This window comes from Hyperoodon ampullatus (assembly GCF_949752795.1).
Source record: "Hyperoodon ampullatus genome assembly, chromosome: 2".
In the NCBI taxonomy this organism is placed as follows: Eukaryota; Metazoa; Chordata; class Mammalia; order Artiodactyla; family Ziphiidae; genus Hyperoodon; species Hyperoodon ampullatus.
In genome coordinates this window covers 155433969-155454168 of record NC_136915.1, presented here as the reverse complement: position 1 = coordinate 155454168, position 20200 = coordinate 155433969, and the positions used below count along the sequence as shown (strand labels likewise).

Below are 20200 nucleotides of genomic sequence, written 5' to 3'. Positions count from 1 at the left end.
CAGCACTGATACCTAGTACCATAAAGTAGTCTTAAATATCCGAAAGGAAACATGTACAGATGTACAGAGTGAAACATAAAACTAAAATTGTTGGGTATGTGTTCATTCAATATCTGTTGAGATGAACTGAATAGTAAATAATGAGCTAGTTAAAAGAATTTAAACTCTTACCATAGAAAAAGTGATTGATACGGTAATAACTTAATTTACCTGTTGTTCCATGCTCTCTATGGCTTTTCTCTTGTCATCCTGAAGTTCCTGTTTTTCCTTCTCTACTTCCATTAACTTCTTTTCCAGCTGTGTCTGAAACTCAGCTGACTCTTTTAAGCGAACTTCAATATTCTTATGTACTTCTTCTGTCACCTTCGCCATCAACCAAACAATAAGATACAAAGAATATACACATTTAAAATTATAGTTACTTTCCCCAAATCTAAACTAAATTTTAAAAATACTAAAATTAATGTTTGCCTCGTATTTTAAAAAAAAAATCCATCAAATGCTGATTAAAGAGTTCAAAAACATCACTTAAAACTATGCATAATTTACCTCTCTACCTGTTTACTGGTCATTTTTCTCTTTTGAAGTGAAATTTCCAGTTTTCATTTTCCCCTCATTCTTCATATCCACTTGCCAAATCTGTCCATTCTACCACTGAAAGGGGTTTTTCTCCCCACATATTTTGATTTCCATGATGCCAGCCATGAAAGGATCTTTTAAAACTGTGGCCCTAGTCTATTGCTATAGCCTCCAAAACAAACTTCGTATCCTCCAACCTATTACGTTCATCTTTCTAATTAAAGCAAATTCTGGTTATGACATGTTGGAAAAAAACAATGCCTCAATAATCTTAAAACATATAATTTAGTATGACTTGAAAACCTTTCACATTTGGCTCTTGACTACGTTTATAATTATATTCCTCACTATTTCACTTCATAAATGCAATACACTAACTAGCCTTTTTATCTTGGCTGATGGTGCCTTTTACGTGGAATAACTTCCTACCTTTAACTATCCAAATGATGCTTTCTTTCAAGGCTGGACACAAATGCCTTCTCTCCTGTGAAGTTATGCATACTCAAAAGACAAATAATCTCACCTACCTCCCACTCACATCAACATTTCATCTATACCTTTTCTACAGCAATACACTTTCCATGTTTCACAAATTTTGTGTGATCTTTTTGTTTGTTTTATTTGGCTTATTAGACTCAAGCACTCTTAAGAGGTAAGTGCAATGATGTCACTTGAATCCATACTTTTACACAGTGCCTTACACATAGCAACAATCTAACTTAAAAAAAAAGTTAATAAGTGCATGCAAACTGATTTCAAAATTGTATATACCTGTTTTTCCTTGTTGAGGGACTCTTCCAAACTAGTAACCATTGCACGATACTGTTCCACATTACTAGTGCTTGTTTTGAGCCTTTCCTTCAAGTCATTCACCTGCTCTTCTGCCTGCCTTAGCTGACTCAGAAGGTCATCCACATCTTCTTTGTTGCTAGGCTGACCTAAAAGATTTAACAGCTTTCTTAAAATTAACATTTTAAAAGATATGAGAGATGACTGTTATCAATCCTGACTGTGAAGTTAGTACTAAGGCTGAAATAAGTAGTTAACTATCTAGAAAGTATATTACAACCCATACTGAATACCAAAATAAAAACAGGTTACTGTCAGTATGTTATTTCTTCAAAAGAACTCTGCTGTTACAAATATTTTTTTTAAAAAAGATACTTAAAAAGAGAATACATAATATTTCCACTAAACTGAGACAGCTACTTGCAGAAATTACCATTCTTAATTTATTTAAATGTTGTTTATTCCAAAACACTACACCTTAATGATTTAGTGCAATTTTCATTCTAAAATTCATGGAAAAAGAAGAAATTGCAGATTACAAACAATGTTTTCATACCATATGATAACAAGAAAGAAGTATTGGGTAATTATATATATACTATATATATCACATATACACATATATACTTATGTTTTAAATTTCTCTTCTATTAAGAAATAAAACCATGTAGAAAGATTATCTGGACACAATGGCTTTGTATTTGAAAAAGAGAAGCAAAACCTAATGAGACAAATGAGACAAATGAGACAAATCTTTTACCCGTGGCTATCAATGAGCAAAGATTAGAAATATTGCTCTGAAAGAGACCAAGCCAATCAATTATTTCTGTAAGTGAGCCATATCATTACAAATTCAACAAGTAACCTCATCTCGAAAGGGAGAGTTAAAAATTCAAATATTAACCCTCCGCAAGAGAAACATTCTTTAAAGTATCAGTAAAATAGTTCCAATAATTGGAAAACTAAGAGCATATCTTGGTCAGCTGCCATATGTACAACTATTCTGAATCTTCCAAGTCTGCAAATTTATTAATTTAAGTGGAAAACTGAGCTTTACTATATGAACAATAAAGGTTTTTTGTTTTTTAAATCTTTTGCTAGTATCCACAAAGAATAGGCTATTTATCTACAGGATATGTTATAAACCTAAAGAGGTACTTTTTATCAGCCTACTTAATTATTTACCTTTACCAGTTCTCTGTGAGGACTGAGAAGCAAGCTGGACTTCCACATTACTGAGGTGCTGTTTCAATGTAGCAATTTCCTTTTGAGCATTTTTTAACAGTTCTTTTGTGTTAAGATGAAGATTAGTCTCAGTATCCAGCTGTCTCTTTGTATCTAAAAGTTGAACCTATAAGAAAAGATACATTAACCCTACAAACACTTACCTTTAAGTTCTTAAGTAACTAGAGGTTCAAGTTATCTTTTTTACAGAACTTTAAAACTCTGGCTAAAACAGGGTAACAGAGATGAGATTTACCTCCCCATCTGAAACAACCAAAATCAAAAAAACAAACACCAACCAAAAAACTCCAGACAAAACACATTAAAACAACTGTGATACCTGAGTTAAGAAACAAAAGAGGTGAACCCTACAATTTCCCAGCTTATTGATTTAAGAGTGTCCAGGCTAAGGCATAGGGAAAGGGAAATGAGGCCCACAGGATTCCTGAATTGAGAACATAGAACTGAGAGTAGAAGAAGGCTAGCTTGAATTCATAAGACAGACTATCAGAGAGAAGAGAGCTGCACAGAGTACTGTGATTTGCACAGGATTCCTCTTGAATATTCAGCAAAACTGTGATCAGTGCATGCCTATGAAATTACCCTACACAGGGTAAAGAATCACCCAAAGAGACTGGAATGAAGCCTCTGTGGTGCTCAGAGAGAGTTATTAGGAATAAATAATGCCTGTTTCCATCAGCCTGACTGCAAAAGCTCTTAATTCACTGGGCACTGGGACTAGCAGTCAGGAAGATACTGCCTTGGTAGCAGTGAATAATTAGTTCTAAACTGAGCACTGCTTTGGGCCTGCTTAATAAATCGTAAAAAATATATTCAATAGAATCAAACTATTTTCAATGAACTTTACTGCATTCCAGAACAAAGCTCAAGATTTATAGAAATAGAGAAATATCCAGCACCCAATAGGATAAAACCCAATCAAAAATTACTAAGCATACAAAAAGCCAAGAAAAACTTAAGAGTCTGTAAGAGATCTCTTCAAAACTATGCTTCAACATGAGATGACAGTTTATCTACACACCAGCTTAATTTTTAAACATAAACATTCTATAGAAATTCAGAACACAGACTCACATCTAGATTTCTAGTAAGTGTATGCCTTTGTTCCACCTCATTTTCCAATTTCTTCTTTAGATGGGATATCTCATGTTCCAGTTTTTCTATCTGGCTACTAAGCCTTTGTTTGGTTTCTGTTTCAGATCGTTCCAATATTCCCTAAGGTAAAAAAAAGATTTTGGTTATACTTAAGAAAAAAGTAAGCCCCCCCACCAAAAAAAAAAACCAAAGGCAATAGAAAATTATGGGAATACAACTCATTTCTACATGAAGAGGTTAAGAACTAAAACATTTACCAAGAAGGTATTTTGACATTTTCCATACTAAAACATCTATTTAATAGGGAAAATAAAAACCATATTACCAATGGCCATTCAAATTCCTTGAAGTTTTAAAGAATATAAACCAAAGATTTAATCTTGTAAACAGTTAAACTGTACAGGACTCTATAAATATAGACCTGAGATTTAAAACTGCCAATTGCATGGCTTCAGTCAGTTCTCTTTAAACGTTTTATTTAGAATATTGACGTCTTAATAAATTTCAAATTCAATGATCATAATGCATGATGAAAATGACATGAATTTTCATTAAGAAACCTGAGAAAATACAATGTCAAAATTGTTCAAATATAACTTAATTTTTCTATGTGTCCTTTTTTATTTGGTTACCTGAATTGTTTGCAGATTAGTTAGCAGCAAGTTTTGCCCTCTTTGTTCAGCCAACAAAGATTCTCTTTGCTGAGAAAGACGAACTTCTGACAATTTAAGCATTTCCTTTTCCTTTTTCAAATTTTCTGTTCTTACCTTGAGGCAAATACAAGTTAAAGAAAAAATGTTGAAAAGCAATGTGTCAAATGTATAACAGTTATAAAATTAAAATGATTCTTCATTACTACATATTTCTTAATGTTAGAAACTAACAGTAGCGACTACATCTCTTCACTATATAAGGAAATACAACTCTTAGTTTCCTGTATTGAAATATGAAGCAAATATTGGAAATGCTAATAGATCAAAGGAAAAAATCTTGCAATTACCACAAATACTAACACTGTCTTTGCTCTAACAAATCAGACTTTAGAACAAACAATAAAAAAATCTAAAATGCCAGAGTGTAAGAGGCAAAACTGAAAAATTGTGCTATAGTCATACCTGCATACTATTAAATTACGCAAGTTTTAGAACCTAAGCTTGGTTTCTAAGTATCTGTTTGAAAGTGCTGACTGATCTATTTAAACTTTTTTTCCCCGTAAAGACTCTGAGTTTCAGGGGATATAGGAGGGTTTGCTGAAAATCAATATCCTCAAATATTCATATTTTCAGGATGAGTCAAAAACTATCTATCAATCATAAAACTTACTCCACCAGTTTGAAAATGTGCTGCTGTCTAGTCTCCACAAAGGAGTGGGTACAAGACAAAAATGAAAGAATATAGCCAACAGAATTAGAAAAGCTAGGTTTTAAGTCCCAACCAAACCATCTCTCATCATGGACTCAAAACAGGCAAATTACTTAGCTTCTGCGTCTGTTTCTCGATAGGCCAAATGGGGGACAACTGTACCTAGTTCATAAGTAATGATTAAAAAGCTGTGAGAGACAATTTTTTAAAAAGTAAAACATTGTATGAAAATTTATCTTCAAAGAATTTAGAATTTAGTTGAAAGTACTGTCAATTTCTGATTGACATTTATATTCATCATTCATTTCATCAATTATATTTCATTCATTGAAATTCAGAAATATAATTCAATGCTAACGAAATTTTTATACTGTCCTTTATTAGAAATAAGAATGGATAAAATATTCACCCACTGCCTTTGTTGTAACTAGAGCAACAGTGACTTATAAATTTATTTTGAAATGGAAAATCTGTAAGACAATCTTAGTCCCGACTAACAAACTTCTTTCCCTCTCCAGTTTTATTAGAAACAATCACCCAACCGATCTGATGGACAAGTGGATGCCTGGAAACTATCTGATAAGGACATATAATTCACAAACCTCAAATATCTACATTACATCAACGAGTAAAAGCCAAGTAATAATTAAAAAACAAGTGTCAAATGCAACTTATAACTCAAGTGAGATGCCGGAAATTGGTCTCACTTCTGCAACAGCTAGCTTTTCATTAGCTCCTCTCAAATCTTGTGTCATTGTGTTGATGATCTGTTCCTGCTTTTGAGTTGCTGCAGTGAGTTTCTGATTTCTCTCATGTAGGGATGTTATTTCTCGACGATATCCTTCAACATTATCTTGTAGCATTTCATAACTTATATGAAAAAAAAAAAATTCCATAAGCAACTGAAGTACTATATCCTAGTTTAGTTCCTTGATTTTCACAAGAACTTAATTTTACATGATTAATATGAAAACAGTGGCTTGTATAATAATGTAAAAATCTTCATTCTTTTTTCTAAATTCCACATTTAGCAGTCAAATTCAAATTCTAATTAAGCACAGTATCTCATGCTGAATTAACTTTTTAATCTTACTCATTTACAAGTATTTAAATCATATCCAAAATAATGCCATATAATGTGGATACACGAGACACCCATCACAATACAGTATGCAATTTAAGATATTCACTCATGGTTAGTGATGGATTTTTGCCAGTCCTTTTTTTTCCTCTGTAAAATTCTTCATGTTATTTTCTTATGTGCTTGAAAGCTTAGAAAATGGCTGGCTAGAGCTATCAACATAGGGAAAAAAAAGGTGCTTTTATTGGGATATCAAACTGTTGGAATGTACAGAGACAACTGCTTGTCATATACTTACAAAAACAGTTTGACCATGTAGTATACAAAGAAATAAGTTTTTTCCTAACTTGATAAACTAACAAGTATTCAATGGCTCTGGTAATAACTATGGAATGAAATTTACCATTATTCCTTTGTAAGTGACCAAGAAAGTGAATTTTCCCAAAATTAACTCTCTAGAGCCTGCTTCTCTTCTACCTAGACTAGAAAAGGCTGAATTTGCTCACAGTTCCCTTATCTTCCTTACTTAAAATAATTAAGTCCTATGGAAACAGTATCTTCTTTAATCTCAGGAAGGAAAAATAGCAACATGCCTTACATGAACTTCAACTTAAGTAAACAACTACCTTGACTCCTCAGCAATATCCAGGATAATCATTAACCAAAAGTAAAAAATGAACCCCTGTACATCTCATCCTGGATCAGAATCCACCAAAAAAAGTAACACTATCGCAAATTAATGCTTGAATTTGATTCAACTGAAAACTAAGTATACCGTTTAGGCTTAATTTTTGAAAAGAAAATTTACCGTTTAGAAGCAAAATCTAGCTGGGTAGAAATTTTGGTATTTTGTGATCGCAAATCTGTGACTTGCTCCTGAAGTTTCTCAAGCTGCTCATTCTGCATTTTCTCATTATCTGCCTTTTCTTTTTTGTAGTTCTCAAAAATTTCCTGCAACTAAATATTGGAGAAATTATTAGAAGATGATACTCCATGTTCTCAAAAAACTTGACCCAAGATAAAGCTGTAAAGGTGGGGTCTTTACCTGTTTAAGGGCAGCCTTGGCTTCTATTGCCTCTGCTGACTCAATTATAGGTACTGGAGTAGGAGTGGAAACAGTCTGTGATGTACTTGAACGTTTTGGAGTTGACACAAGAGAACTATCATCTAAGCTTGAAGCTTCAGAAACGTAAAAAGAATGATGTAACATTTCTTCACAAAATACGTCATTACCAAAAATCAACAAGCTGACTCATTTAAATGAAATCATAAGATCATAGAAATTACGACACAAAGAACCTACTAAACAACTTATTAAAGTTATTTATGACTTCTAGTTAAATAAAGGTAATTTTTGCAGATTAAATGTTAAAACATAACCAGAATAAACACTGTAATTCACTGCCTCTCAGATGCATATTTTTCAACAATGATCAGCATTTTTCTTACCTAAAATAATGTATTTTAGAATTGATGATGTGTTATGATCACTCATATATGGTAGTCAAATTTGAAGTTATCACTGTTAAAGTAGATACTAGTTATATTGCAAAATCCATTCCCTAATATACATTTCAGAAATATTTCCCAAAAATACTTGGAAACTTTTAAGATAACGTATAAAAACCTACCTTGTAAAGGAATGGTAACTCCTGTTGTCTGTGACAACAAAATACGGTACATATCACGCTGACGAACTATGGAATCAACAAGCTGCATTTGATGTCGCCGTGATTCACGGAGTTGTTCCAGTTCAGCGAGGGCGCTCTCAAGTTTAAGCTGAAGCTCAGTTATTCTGCAGGAAAAGAAATCAGTCTATTTCACAGGACTGAGATTGAGATGCAGTTATAATTTCTATTGCAAATTGACTAAGCATTTTATCGCCTATCATTAAGCACAGTATTTTCATCACTCTTATCCTTTCTTTCTTCTACTGCTATTTTAAGAATCACTTTTAAAACCCCCACCATATAGGATACAGACACTCACTAACGTCATCTGAAAAATGTTTGCAAAAATTAAACCGGGCTTCCCTGGTGGCGCAGTGGTTGAGAGTCCGCCTGCCGATGCAGGGGACACGGGTTCGTGCCCTGGTCTGGGAGGATCCCACATGCCGCGGAGCGGCTGGGCCCGTGAGCCATGGCCGCTGAGCCTGGGCGTCCGGAGCCTGTGCTCCGCAACGGGAGAGGCCACAACAGTGAGAGGCCCACGTACCGCAAAAAAAAAAAAAAAAAAAAAAAAAAAAAAAATTAAACCAATTCCACTGAGTCCAAACTCCAGTCTTCTTGTTTTCATAGCCATTCTTCCTCCTCTTGTACCAAAACCATTTTTTCCAAGAAAATTCTTTACTGTAATTCCTTAAATATCTTCTCCATGAAGCCTGGCCTGTTCCCTAAAATCTAGGCTGGGTCTCATACCCTATGCTCCCATGGATAGGCTTATCTATTACAGCACTAATCACACTGAACTAAAATTATCTATTTATTGATCTTATTATCTATCTTATCTATTATCAGTCTCATCCACAAACTGAGGTCCCTGAGAGTAGAATTTTTTTTTTTTTTTGGTATTGTTGCTCAGTTTTGTTTTGTTTTTTCTCCTAAATCACTATATTCCCAATATCCAGCACTGTTAGGGGCACACAAAAGGTTTCAATAAATGTTTGCTGAATAAACCAACGTAGTCTATTGCTTACTTGGATGAAGTTGTTTCTTGTTCTTCTCTTTCTCTGGTTTCCCCAAGTTCCCGAAGGGCCACTAAGAGACGTTGATTTTGCTGTTGAAGCTCTTCAATGTTTCTGTAAGATACTAGGTGCTGTGATATTACTTCAGATGAACTACTTATATCAGCAGAGCTTACTTCCTCATCACGGATTACATGGTTACCCCTCGCTTCTTCAAGTTCCATCAGAAGCACTCTAATCTAAAAAAGGGTTTTAATATGTTATCAAATAGTATTGGCTTTGATTCTGGAAATGTTTAGAAGAAAAGTAAAAATTTTCAAATGACAATGTTACTTTACAAACACTGTCCACTTAGTATTAAATTATCTTGAAAAACAAAACATCAAGCTTATCATTTTAGATATTAAGGCCTAAATAAAGAAAACCTTAATTGAAAAAATTTATTTTTCATTTCTATGGATGTACATAATGAAAACTACTATTTAAAAAAAAAGGCAGATTCCAGAAGCATGGTTCCATTTTTCTAAAACAACGACCAAATAAAACACACAGAAATATATACCCATTTTGTGTGTGTGTGTGTGTGTGTGTGTGTGTGTGTGTGTGTGTGTGTGTGTATGCTTGCACTTGCATGCTTATGTATGTATTATGTGGTGGGGCAGAAGGGGAGCATGGAAAATAGATGTTAATTTCATTTATGTGAAATTTTTATCTATGTTTGTGTGTATGTGTGTATACCCCCACACAAAAATTAGGGTAAAATATATGAACAAAACAGACCTACATTTCCAAACCTGTTCAGTTAAAAAAAAAAAGTGGTAGGGTAATGCATTTATAGATGCATATACAAAATGCATGATTTTATTTTAGTAAAAACAAAGAATGTTTACATATGTTTACATATGCTCCTGTGTATCTGTACGTATAAGAAGGTGTGAAAGAATACACCATTGGTGAAAGAATAACACCATTCTGTTAACTCTGGGGCTTGGGCAGGGGGAAGAAAACTTTTATTTATCTTTGAATTACTTCATTTATTACAACCAGTACCTTCAATTTGAAAATTTATCAAACATGTAAAGAAAAGAAAAGGGGGAGCAGCCACGGGAAAACAATGACTAGGCTGCAATTCTGCTAGAGTGGTTTTCTTAGTTGATGAGAATTTCTTATGTGCTAGTTCTATCTTACATACCTGCAAACAGATTCAAACACTACTAGGCAGTCAGTTCAGGGAAAAAATACAGGAAAAGAAACAAAAAATTCTAACCTGTTGTGAAAGATCTTTTATTTGTACTTCCATTCTTTGATTGTCTCTTTCAAGCACAGATGAATGTTTATTGGCTTTATCTGTTTCCTCCTGCAATCGCTGAATCTCCTTTAAAATGAAAAGTCAAATGAAAATTCTGTTTTTCCTTCTAAGATCTATATAAATAGCAGTTACACAAACAACAAAAATATACAGTGCTAAATACCACAGTAATCAACTTATAAATAAAAAATATTCTATATAATATACTAGCCTCTAAGGAGAAATTTCTTAAAAATATGAATACATGTATTTCTTAATATCTCAAATATTGCTCATTATAATCTTCATCACTGTATGATAACGATGAGGAATTCCCCCTAAGTTAACTGTGAACTACAATGTTACAGCCACACCAAATTCATTGTGTACTATCAAATGATATCAGAGAAATACTCTCAAAAGCTTCGTTACTAAGACAAAAACAAAGGATTGCATTACAACGATAATCATTATTATACTGACTATCTGGAAATAAATGTTAAAAGTAAAAAATGTTGGGTAAGATGCATAAAAGACTTGGTTTTATTAAAAATGCATCAGCAATTAATTCTAAAGAAGCAGCAGCCAATGTCACAAGGCTGTTAAAAAAAGGAAAGAAATTACAGCATATTGCACTGCTCTGTAAAGTTTAGCATCACAATATCATTAGGGATTTAGGGGCACAGTTTTAAGGAGCTTGATGTAAGCACAATATATCTTTGAAATCTTATGTTTTATCTCAAATTCATACAAACTTTGCTTCTTAATGTATTGTTTTCACATAATAATGTTTTACACACTATTCGAGTGAAAGATGGCTCATATTTTTCCTGGTGTTTAAAGTACCTCCGGGCACAGTGCCCTCAGAGAACATGGATAAACCAATTTCAGTTGACAAAATGAAGCAGGCAAATATTCATGAAAGATGGTAACGACACAAATCTGCTGAGTTCAAACTGGGATAAATTAAGATGCCAAGGAAAGAAGTAATTTGGTTATAAAACTCTAAGAATCTAACAAATAAGCACCACAGAATCTAGACTGGACATGATGTATGCTATGGACAGAAGATTCAACTATGAAAAACATACAGAAATTATCTTTAAAGTCTTTGGCAGTTATGAAAAATGTCTGTATTTATTACTGTACCTGTACGTTAGTGATGAATTAACAAATAGGTTTTCCCCACAATGAACAGCTACTATTATCTGATTTTTAAGCCCCTCTACTTTACTACCTCCTTCAGACAATAAGCTCCAGGCAAAATGCTCACTCTCAACAGTGAGAAAGTCAAGTAGATCCGAAAGACCTCTTTTTAAACCACATCAGAGGGGCAGGGGTGTGTCTAAAACCCAATATTCTGTCAAGGCAAGACGGCTAGATATCATATGATTCAGGAGAAAGAGACCATTAGACACAATACACCCTGATTTAAACCGATATCTAAATTGTAATAACAACAGCAACAAAAGTTTAAGTTGAATTAAGGATACAAGTTATTTATACAATATATTTATGCTCTCAAAAAGAAATTATCAGTTTAAATACAAGTTGATTTAACTGATTTCACCCAATAAAACTTGCTTAATAAATCCTGAAGATTTCTCAGTAATAATAGTTGTATCCTAAAAACAACATTATCAGCATATAAATACTCTTTTTAAACCATTATCTATCAAAAAGGAATCTTAAGAGATAAAGAATATTTACAAGCTTCCTTAGTACTTCTAATATGCAAAGGAACAGTAACAAAATAATGTATATATAGATTTGCCAAATTGTGAAACGATATTTAAAAAAAGGAATTCTTTTCAATGGTAAGTCAAACAATATTATCATTTCTAGACAGAATATCAGAATTGCCTGACAAAATATGACTATTGCTAAATTTAGAAAGGTTCTATTAACAAAGAGAGATTGTTATTTTAATCTGAAGAGTAGCCCAGGGAGATGTGGCTATTTATCATCCACTAGAGAACCCTACAGAAATCATCCCAAATGTCTTAAAAAACGCTAAAGGTTTTCAATGTTAGCTGAATAAAGATAAAACATTTTGCAATTACAGATATTTAATAATGTAATAACAAGTTTTAAAATATATAATTACCCTATCACTGAAAAAGTGGTTAGCCTTTTAACTTAAATTCTTTAATTTTAAGAAAGAACTACCCTACTTAGTAAATTATTTCTCATATGTATTTTTTCTACAGTTAAAATTTAGGAATGGAACCAACCTTCATAGCTTGTTCAAGCTTAACAGATAAACTTGCCACAGCTTTCTGTGCACGTTCATACTCCTCACGTTGGCGTTTCAAAATTGGTGCTTTGGCTTCAACTTCTTTCACTATTTCATCTAGATACTTATTAATTCTTTTGTTCTCTAGTTTCTCCAAAAGCAGCTGATCCTGAGTTTCCACATAAGCATTATATAGCTGAAAGAAGAAGAGGGGTCATTTCAAATCTAAGCATAACAGATATATACAGTTTGTCTAGCTTCTTCATAAACATTCATTAGCAATTACACAAGATGGAAATGTTTACTGTATGTTACACAGAACCAGGAACCAAGAAAGCCTTTCCTGGGGACTTCCCTGGTGGCACAGTGGTTAAGACTCCTTGCTCCCAATACAGGGGGCTCAGATTCGATCCCTGGTCCGGGGACCAAGAGTTTGCATGCCACAACTAAGGAGCCCACGAGGCACAACTAAAAACAAACAAACAAAAAAAAGTATGAAAGCCTTTCCTAAAATGATCTGTTCATCACTAGGCAACTTTAAGAATAATTTTTCTGGGGCATAAGGGTCAGAGATGTGAACACCTTTGCTGAAGGAAAATAACAAGATTTAATAGCATTTTTACCTCAGTTAGCTTCATGCCAGGTTTCACTATCTTAGCTACGGCTGCTGCAGTAGGAGACATGGCTGCAAGCTCTTCTTCAGACAAGATGGCCCCTGTGCCAACACAGAGAAATCGAGTATATTTTTGTAAAATTTCAAAGTAAAGCCACTAATATTTCTTACAAGTAAAAGTGATACCTACTGTACATTACATATAAATTCTTATGAAGACTATAAAATACAAGTAGTCATGTAACACAATTCTAAAAATCATGCAGTAATTATAGTTAAAACTATTCTGGAGATTGACACACAATTATGTGTGATCAAATGGTACTTACACCTGACACTACAATAAAGATACAGATAAAGTAATGCTGAACTAAAAATAAATTGTAATGCTATAACTTAGTGAGTTTCCTGCATCACAACATGACAAACACTATTAGTGAAGTTAAGTGAGGACTATGTAGGGAAGTTCTAGTATTTCAAACCTTTAATAAGCATCTATTAATCCATACCTTTACGTTTTGTGGCAGAAAGAAGGTCATTTGCATTCTCTAATTCCTTCTCTAATTTCCCTATTTTCTCAAGCATTTCTTTTTCCATCTGATCTTTAGATTCCTCTACTTGTAGAAGATGATCTTGTATTGCTTTATTGGCTAAAAACATTTTTAGAGACAGAATAATCAAGCACATAATTAAAATCTTTGAGTTACAGAATATAATAGAATAGTCAGCAGACAATATTAAATTCTACAGAGGCTATGGCTGACAGTTATTACGCACTGGAAGCTCTTGATGTACTTATAATTCCTGAGGTGTCCTGGCCTAGTGAATCTATTTCTCCTTTTGATGTCCCTTTTATAAGAGGGGAAAATAGGGGAACTCAAATTATAAAAAAGTGGCTCTAAGTGTCTCTTTGGTTTTAATCTGATCTTAGATGTCTAGAACATAGGAAATGCCTGGAAAAGATCATACATAAATAACTTACATTAAAAAAAGCAGGAATATATGAAATCAAAGACTTTACAATACATTATAACTTAAAAAGTAAGGCTTATTTATGGATTAAGAGAGTACCCAAACTATAAACCTATATGTATTTATCAAAGGAAATGTTTCAAAAATGGAAGAAAAATTTACTATTACAAATCAGAATATATATAAGGTTATCAAATGAAAGAAACAGAAAAATATTAGCTACTTATATTTTCTAATATTTGCTGAAAATAGAATTTAAAATTTCTTGACCTAAGGATCTTTCTTCTATATCAAATTTTGTCCCTGATAAGGTATCTGACCTCTAAATCCAAAAATCTACAGAAGGGTAAAGAAAACAGTACCTTCTATCTAAAAACAAAATAATCTTCTCATAACTGGAAAGTCTTACCTTCTCCAGCTTCCTTCAAAAGTTTGTGTAATTCATCCACTGCTCGGGTCAGTTCATTGCTCTTTGCCTCTGAATCATCAGCAGCACTCTAAAATTTAATCTTAAAAAAGTTACCCAACATCCAATAATGCAGCATTAGGACACTAATGCATATGGTACAGTACCTACCTTGTAAAGGTTAGAGAGTTTTATGTGAGCATTTAATTCATTGTGGAATTTCTCTTCCATACTGGCCTGCTGTTCCTTGGCCTGAGGGGGAAAAAAAAAGCCAACACCAAATACCCAATTACAACAGTCTGATTTGAACTGAATTTAGAATGCTTATCAAATGCCAAGATAAAAAATTCAGTTTTGAAAGTAAAGAGATGAAGACTAAAACACTAAAATTAAAATCAGTTGTCATTATAGAGATAAATTATCTTAAGGATAAAATGTTAATGATATTTTTATCTTAAAGTAAAATACTTGGATGTCATTAAAATTAACCATACTCATTTTTAGACAGTACTTTGGATACAGTATGTAACTGATTCTAGCAATTTTAGCCTACTTACATCATATGAAAGTGCCCTGGCCACTTTGTGGTGCCAGGAATGGTTCAAAATATGAAATCATTTTATAAATCAATAGCTTCCTAAGTGTTACAATATTTTTGTAAAAGAGACATTTTAAACTGGTCAACTACACCTCTTTCAGTTTGGTCAACAGATCCTCTACATGCTTTTGAAGATTCTCATTTGATGTTTTCAAGCCATTCATCTGTTCTTCCATTCTAGAAACCTAGAAACAAAGAAGGAGAGTTGGGCAGGGGGAAGGATGTTGTATTAACTGAAATTAATTTGGCATAAAGTTTAGCTGCCAAGTACCAGGCCTCAGTGAGCCAGAGCCCCCTAATCAGCTGCTACTTTAACCCTGTCCTGTCTGGGTGGGGAACAGACGCCCTCAGGTGACCTACACGCAGAGATGAACCCCAGGAGCTATGCAAACAAAGAAGAGAAAGGGAAAATTCTCCCAGCAGCCTCAGGAGCAGTGGATTAAATCTCCACAGTCAATTTGATGTACGCTGCATCTGTGGAATACCTGAATGGACAACAAATCATCCCAAAATTGAGGCAGTGGACTTTGGGAGTAATTGTAGACTTGGGGTTTGCTTTCTGCATCTAATTTGTTTCTGGTTTTATGCTTATCTTAGTTTAGTATTTAGAGCTTATTATCATTGGTAGATTTGTTTACTGATTTGGTTGCTCTCTCCCTTTTTTTTTAACATATATATGTGTATTTTTTTCATTTTTATCTTTTTGTGAGCATGTGTGTATGCTTTTGTGATTTTGTCTGTATAGCTTTGCTTTTGCCATTTAGCCTAGGGCTGTCTATTTTCTTCTTTTTTTTTGTATAGTTTTTAGCACTTGTTATCATTGGTGTATTTGTTTATTGGTTTCGTTGCTCTCTTCTTTCTTTCCTTTTTTTAACTTTTAATTTTTTTTTATTATTTATCTTAATAACTTTATTTAGTTTAATTAATTTTTCTTTCTTTCTTTCTTTCTTTTTTTTCCCTCCCTTTTCTTCTGAGCTGTGTGGATGACAGGGTCTTGGTGTTCCGGCCGGGTGTCAAGCATGAGCCTCTGAGGTGGGAGAACCGAGTTCAGGACATTGGTCCACCAGAGACCTCCCGGCCCCACGTAATATCAAACGGTGAAAGCTCTTCCAGAGATGTCCATCTCAATGCTAAGACCCAGCTCCACTCAACAACCAGCAAGCTCCAGTGCTGGACACCCAATGCCAAACAACTAGTAAGACAGGAACACAACCCCACCCATTAGCAGAGAGCCTGCCTAAAATCATAATAAACTCACAGACACCCCAAAACATACCACCAGATGCAGTCCTGCCCACCAGAAAGACAAGATCCAGCCTCATCCACCAGAACACAGAAACCAGTCCACTCCACCAGGAAGCCCACACAACCTACAGAACCAACGTTACACACTAGGGGCAGACACCAAAAACAACAGGAATTACAAACCTGCAGCCTGTGAAAAGGATACCTCAAACACAGTAAGTTAAGCAAAATGAGAAGACAGAAAAACACAGGGTAGATGAAGGAGCAAGCAAAACCCACAAGACCAAACAAAAGAGGAAATAGGCAGTCTACCTGAAAAAGAATTCACAGTAATGATAGTAAAGATGATCCAAAATCTTGGAAATAGAATGCAGAAAATACAAGAAACGTTTCACAAGGACCAAGAAGAACTAAAGAGCAAACAATGATGAACAACACAATAAATGAAATTTAAAATTCTCTATAAGGAAACAATAGTAGAGTAACTGAGGCAGAAGAACAGATAAGTGACCTGGAAGATAAAATAGTGGAAATAACTACCACAGAGCAGAAAAAAGAAAGAAGAATGAAAACAATTGAGGACAGTCTCAGAGACCTATGGGACAACATGAAATGCACCAACATTCAAATTATAGGGGTCCCAGAAGAAGAAGAGATAAAGAAAGGGACTGAGAAAATATTTGAGATGATAGTTGAAAACTGCCCTAACATGGGAAAGGAAATATTGAATAAACTCCAGGAAGCCAGAAAGTCCCATACAGGATAAATCCAAAGAGAACCACGCCAAGACAAATACGAATCAAACTATCAAAAACTAAATACAAAGAGAAAATATTAAAAGCAGCAAGGGAAAAGCAACAAATAACATACAAGGGAATCCCCATAAGGTTAACAGCTGATTTCTCCGCAGAAACTCTGCAAACCAAAGGGTGTGGCAGGACCTATTTAAAGTAATGAATCGGAAAAACCTACAACCATGATTACCCTACCCAGCAAGAATCTCATTCAGATTCAACGGAGAAATTAAAACCTTTACAGACAAGCAAAAGCCAAGAGAATTTAGCACCACCAAACCAGCTTTACAACAAATGCTAAAGGAACTTCTATAGGCAGGAAACACAAAAGAAGGAAAAGACCTACAATAAGAAACCAAAACAATTAAGAAAATGGTAACAGAAACATACATATCGATAATTACCTTAAATGTAAATGGATTAAATGCTCCAACCAAAAGATACAGAGTGGCTGAATGAATACATAAACAAGACCCGTATATATGCTGTCTACAAGAGACCCACTTCAGACCTAGGGACACATACAGAGTGAAAGTGAAGGGATTGAAAAAGATATTCCATGCAAATGGAAATCAAAAGAAAGCTGGAGTAGCAATTCTCATATCACACAAAATACACTTTAAAATAAAGCCTATTATAAGAGACATAGAAGGGCACTACATAATGATAAAGGGATCAACCCAAGAAGAAGATATAACAATTGTAAATATTTATGCACCCAACATAGGAACACCTACATACATAAGGCAAATGCTAACAGCCATAAAAGGGGAAATTGACAGTAACACAATCATAGTAGGGGACTTTAACACCCCACTTTCACCAATGGACAGATCATCTAATATGAAAATAAATAAGGAAACACAAGCTTTAAATGATACATTAAATAAGATGGACTTAATTGATATTTATAGGACAATCCATCCAAAAACAACAGAACACACTTTCTTCTCAAGTGCTCATGGAACACTCTCCAGGATAGATCATATACTGGGTCACAAAGCAAGCCTTGGTAAATTTAAGAAAACTGAGAAATCATATCAAGTATATTTTCCGACCACACGCTATGAGACTAGGTATCAATTATAGAAAAAAAAATCTGTTAAAAATACAAACACATGGAGGCAAAACAATACACTGCTAAATAACCAAGAGATCACTGAAGAAATCAAAGAGGAAATCAAAAAATACCTAGAAACAAACGACAATGAAAACATGACGACCCAAAACCTACGGCATGCAGCAAAAGTAGTTGTAAGAGGGAAGTTTATAGCAATACAATCCTACCTCAAGAAACAAGAAACATCTCAAATAAACAACCTAACCTTGCACCTAAAGCATTTAGAGAAAGAACAAGACAATGCCAAAGTTAGCAGAAGGAAAGAAATCTAAAGGTCAGATCAGAAATAAATGAAAAAGAAATGAAGGAAATGATAGCAAAGATCAAGAAAACTAAACCCTGGTTCTTTGAGAAGATAAAAAAAATTGATAAACCATTAGCCAGACTCATCAAGATAAAAAGGGAGAAAACTAAAATCAATAGAATTAGAAATGAAAAAGGAGAAGTAACAACTGACACTGCAGAAATACAATGGATCATGAGAGACTGTTATAAGCAACTATATGCCAATAAAATGCACAATCTGGAAGAAATGGAAAAATTCTTAGAAAAGCATAACCTTCTGAGCCTGAACAAGAAAGAAATAGAAAATATAAACAGACCAATCACAAGCACTGAACCTGAAACTGTGATTAAAAATCTTCCAGCAAACAAAAGCTCAGGACCAGAAAACTTCACAGGGGAATTTCATCAAACATTTAGAGAAGAGCTAACACCTATCCTTCTCAAACTCTTCCAAAATATAGCAGTGGGAGGAACACCACCAAACTTATTCTACGAGGCCATCATCACCCTGATGTCAAAACCAGACAAAGATGTCACAAAAAAAAAAAAAACTACAGGCCAACATCACTGATGAACATAGATGTAAAAATCCTCAAAATACTAGCAAACAGAATGCAACAGCACATTAAAAGGATCATACACCATGATCAAGAGGGGTTTATCCCAGGAATGCAAGGGTTCTTCAATATACATAAATCAATCAATATGATACACCATATTAACAAACTGAAGGAGAAAAACCGTATGATCATTTCACTAGATGCAGAAAAAGCTTTCAACAAAATTAACACCCATTTATGATAAAAACCTTCCAAAAAGCAGGCATAGAGGGAACTTACCTCAATAAAATAAAGGCCATATATGACAAACCCACAGCCAACATCATCCTCAATGGTGAAAAACTGAAACCATTTCCACTAAGACCAGGAACAAGCAAGGTTACTCACTCTCACCACTATTATTCAACATAGTTTTGGAAGTTTTAGCCACAGCAATCAGAGAACAAAAAGAAATAAAAGGAATCCAAATTGGAAAAGAAGTAAAGCTGTCACTGTTTGCAGATGACATGATACTATACATAGAGAATCCTAAAGATGCTAGCAGAAAACTACTACAGCTAACCAATGAATTTGGCAAATTAGCAGAATACAAAATTAATGCACAGAAATCTCTTGCATTCCTATATACTAATGATGAAAAATCTGAAAGAGAAATTAAGGAAACATTCCCATTTACCATTGCGACAAAAACAATAAAGTACCTAGGAATAAACCTACCTACCTAAGGAGACAAAAGACCTGTATGCAGAAAACTATAAGACACCAATGAAAGAAATTAAAGATGATACAATCAGATGGAGAGATATACCATGTTCTTGGATTGGAAGAATCAATATTGTGAAAATGACAATACTACCCAAAGCAATCTACAGATTCAATGCAATCCCTATCAAACTACCAATGGCATTTTTCACGGAACTAGAACAAAAAATTTCACAATTTGTATGGAAACACAAAAGACCCTGAATAGCCAAAGCAATCTTGTGAAAGAAAAACGGAGTCAGAGTAATCAGGCTCTGTGACTTCAGACTATACTACAAAGCTACAGTAATCAAGACAGTATGGTAGTGGCACAAAAAGAGAAATACAGATCAATGGAACAGGATAGAAAGCCCAGAGGTAAACCCACGCACGTATGTAACCTTATCTTTGATAAAGGAGGGAAGAATATAATGGAGAAAAGACAGCCCCTTCAATAGGTGGTGCTGGGAAAACTGGACAGCTACATGTAAAGGAATGAAATTAGAAC

At 34.1% G+C, this 20200-nt stretch overlaps 1 protein-coding gene across 1 annotated transcript in view; it reads right to left on the bottom strand.

Annotated features, from left to right (window-relative positions):
* Nucleotides 1–20200, bottom strand: part of TPR (translocated promoter region, nuclear basket protein) — a 73511-nt gene that overhangs the window by 36719 nt on the left and 16592 nt on the right. Inside the window, exons 7-23 of the mRNA XM_079696515.1 lie at nucleotides 15040–15132; nucleotides 14521–14601; nucleotides 14353–14440; nucleotides 13481–13621; nucleotides 12982–13073; nucleotides 12357–12554; nucleotides 10102–10209; nucleotides 8847–9073; nucleotides 7783–7946; nucleotides 7197–7330; nucleotides 6960–7108; nucleotides 5778–5940; nucleotides 4341–4475; nucleotides 3688–3828; nucleotides 2554–2719; nucleotides 1351–1517; nucleotides 211–363 (exon numbers count right to left, since the gene is read on the bottom strand). Of these exons, the coding sequence (XP_079552641.1) occupies nucleotides 211–363; nucleotides 1351–1517; nucleotides 2554–2719; nucleotides 3688–3828; nucleotides 4341–4475; nucleotides 5778–5940; nucleotides 6960–7108; nucleotides 7197–7330; nucleotides 7783–7946; nucleotides 8847–9073; nucleotides 10102–10209; nucleotides 12357–12554; nucleotides 12982–13073; nucleotides 13481–13621; nucleotides 14353–14440; nucleotides 14521–14601; nucleotides 15040–15132 (2400 nt within the window). The remainder of the gene's footprint in view (nucleotides 1–210; nucleotides 364–1350; nucleotides 1518–2553; nucleotides 2720–3687; nucleotides 3829–4340; nucleotides 4476–5777; nucleotides 5941–6959; nucleotides 7109–7196; nucleotides 7331–7782; nucleotides 7947–8846; nucleotides 9074–10101; nucleotides 10210–12356; nucleotides 12555–12981; nucleotides 13074–13480; nucleotides 13622–14352; nucleotides 14441–14520; nucleotides 14602–15039; nucleotides 15133–20200) is intronic.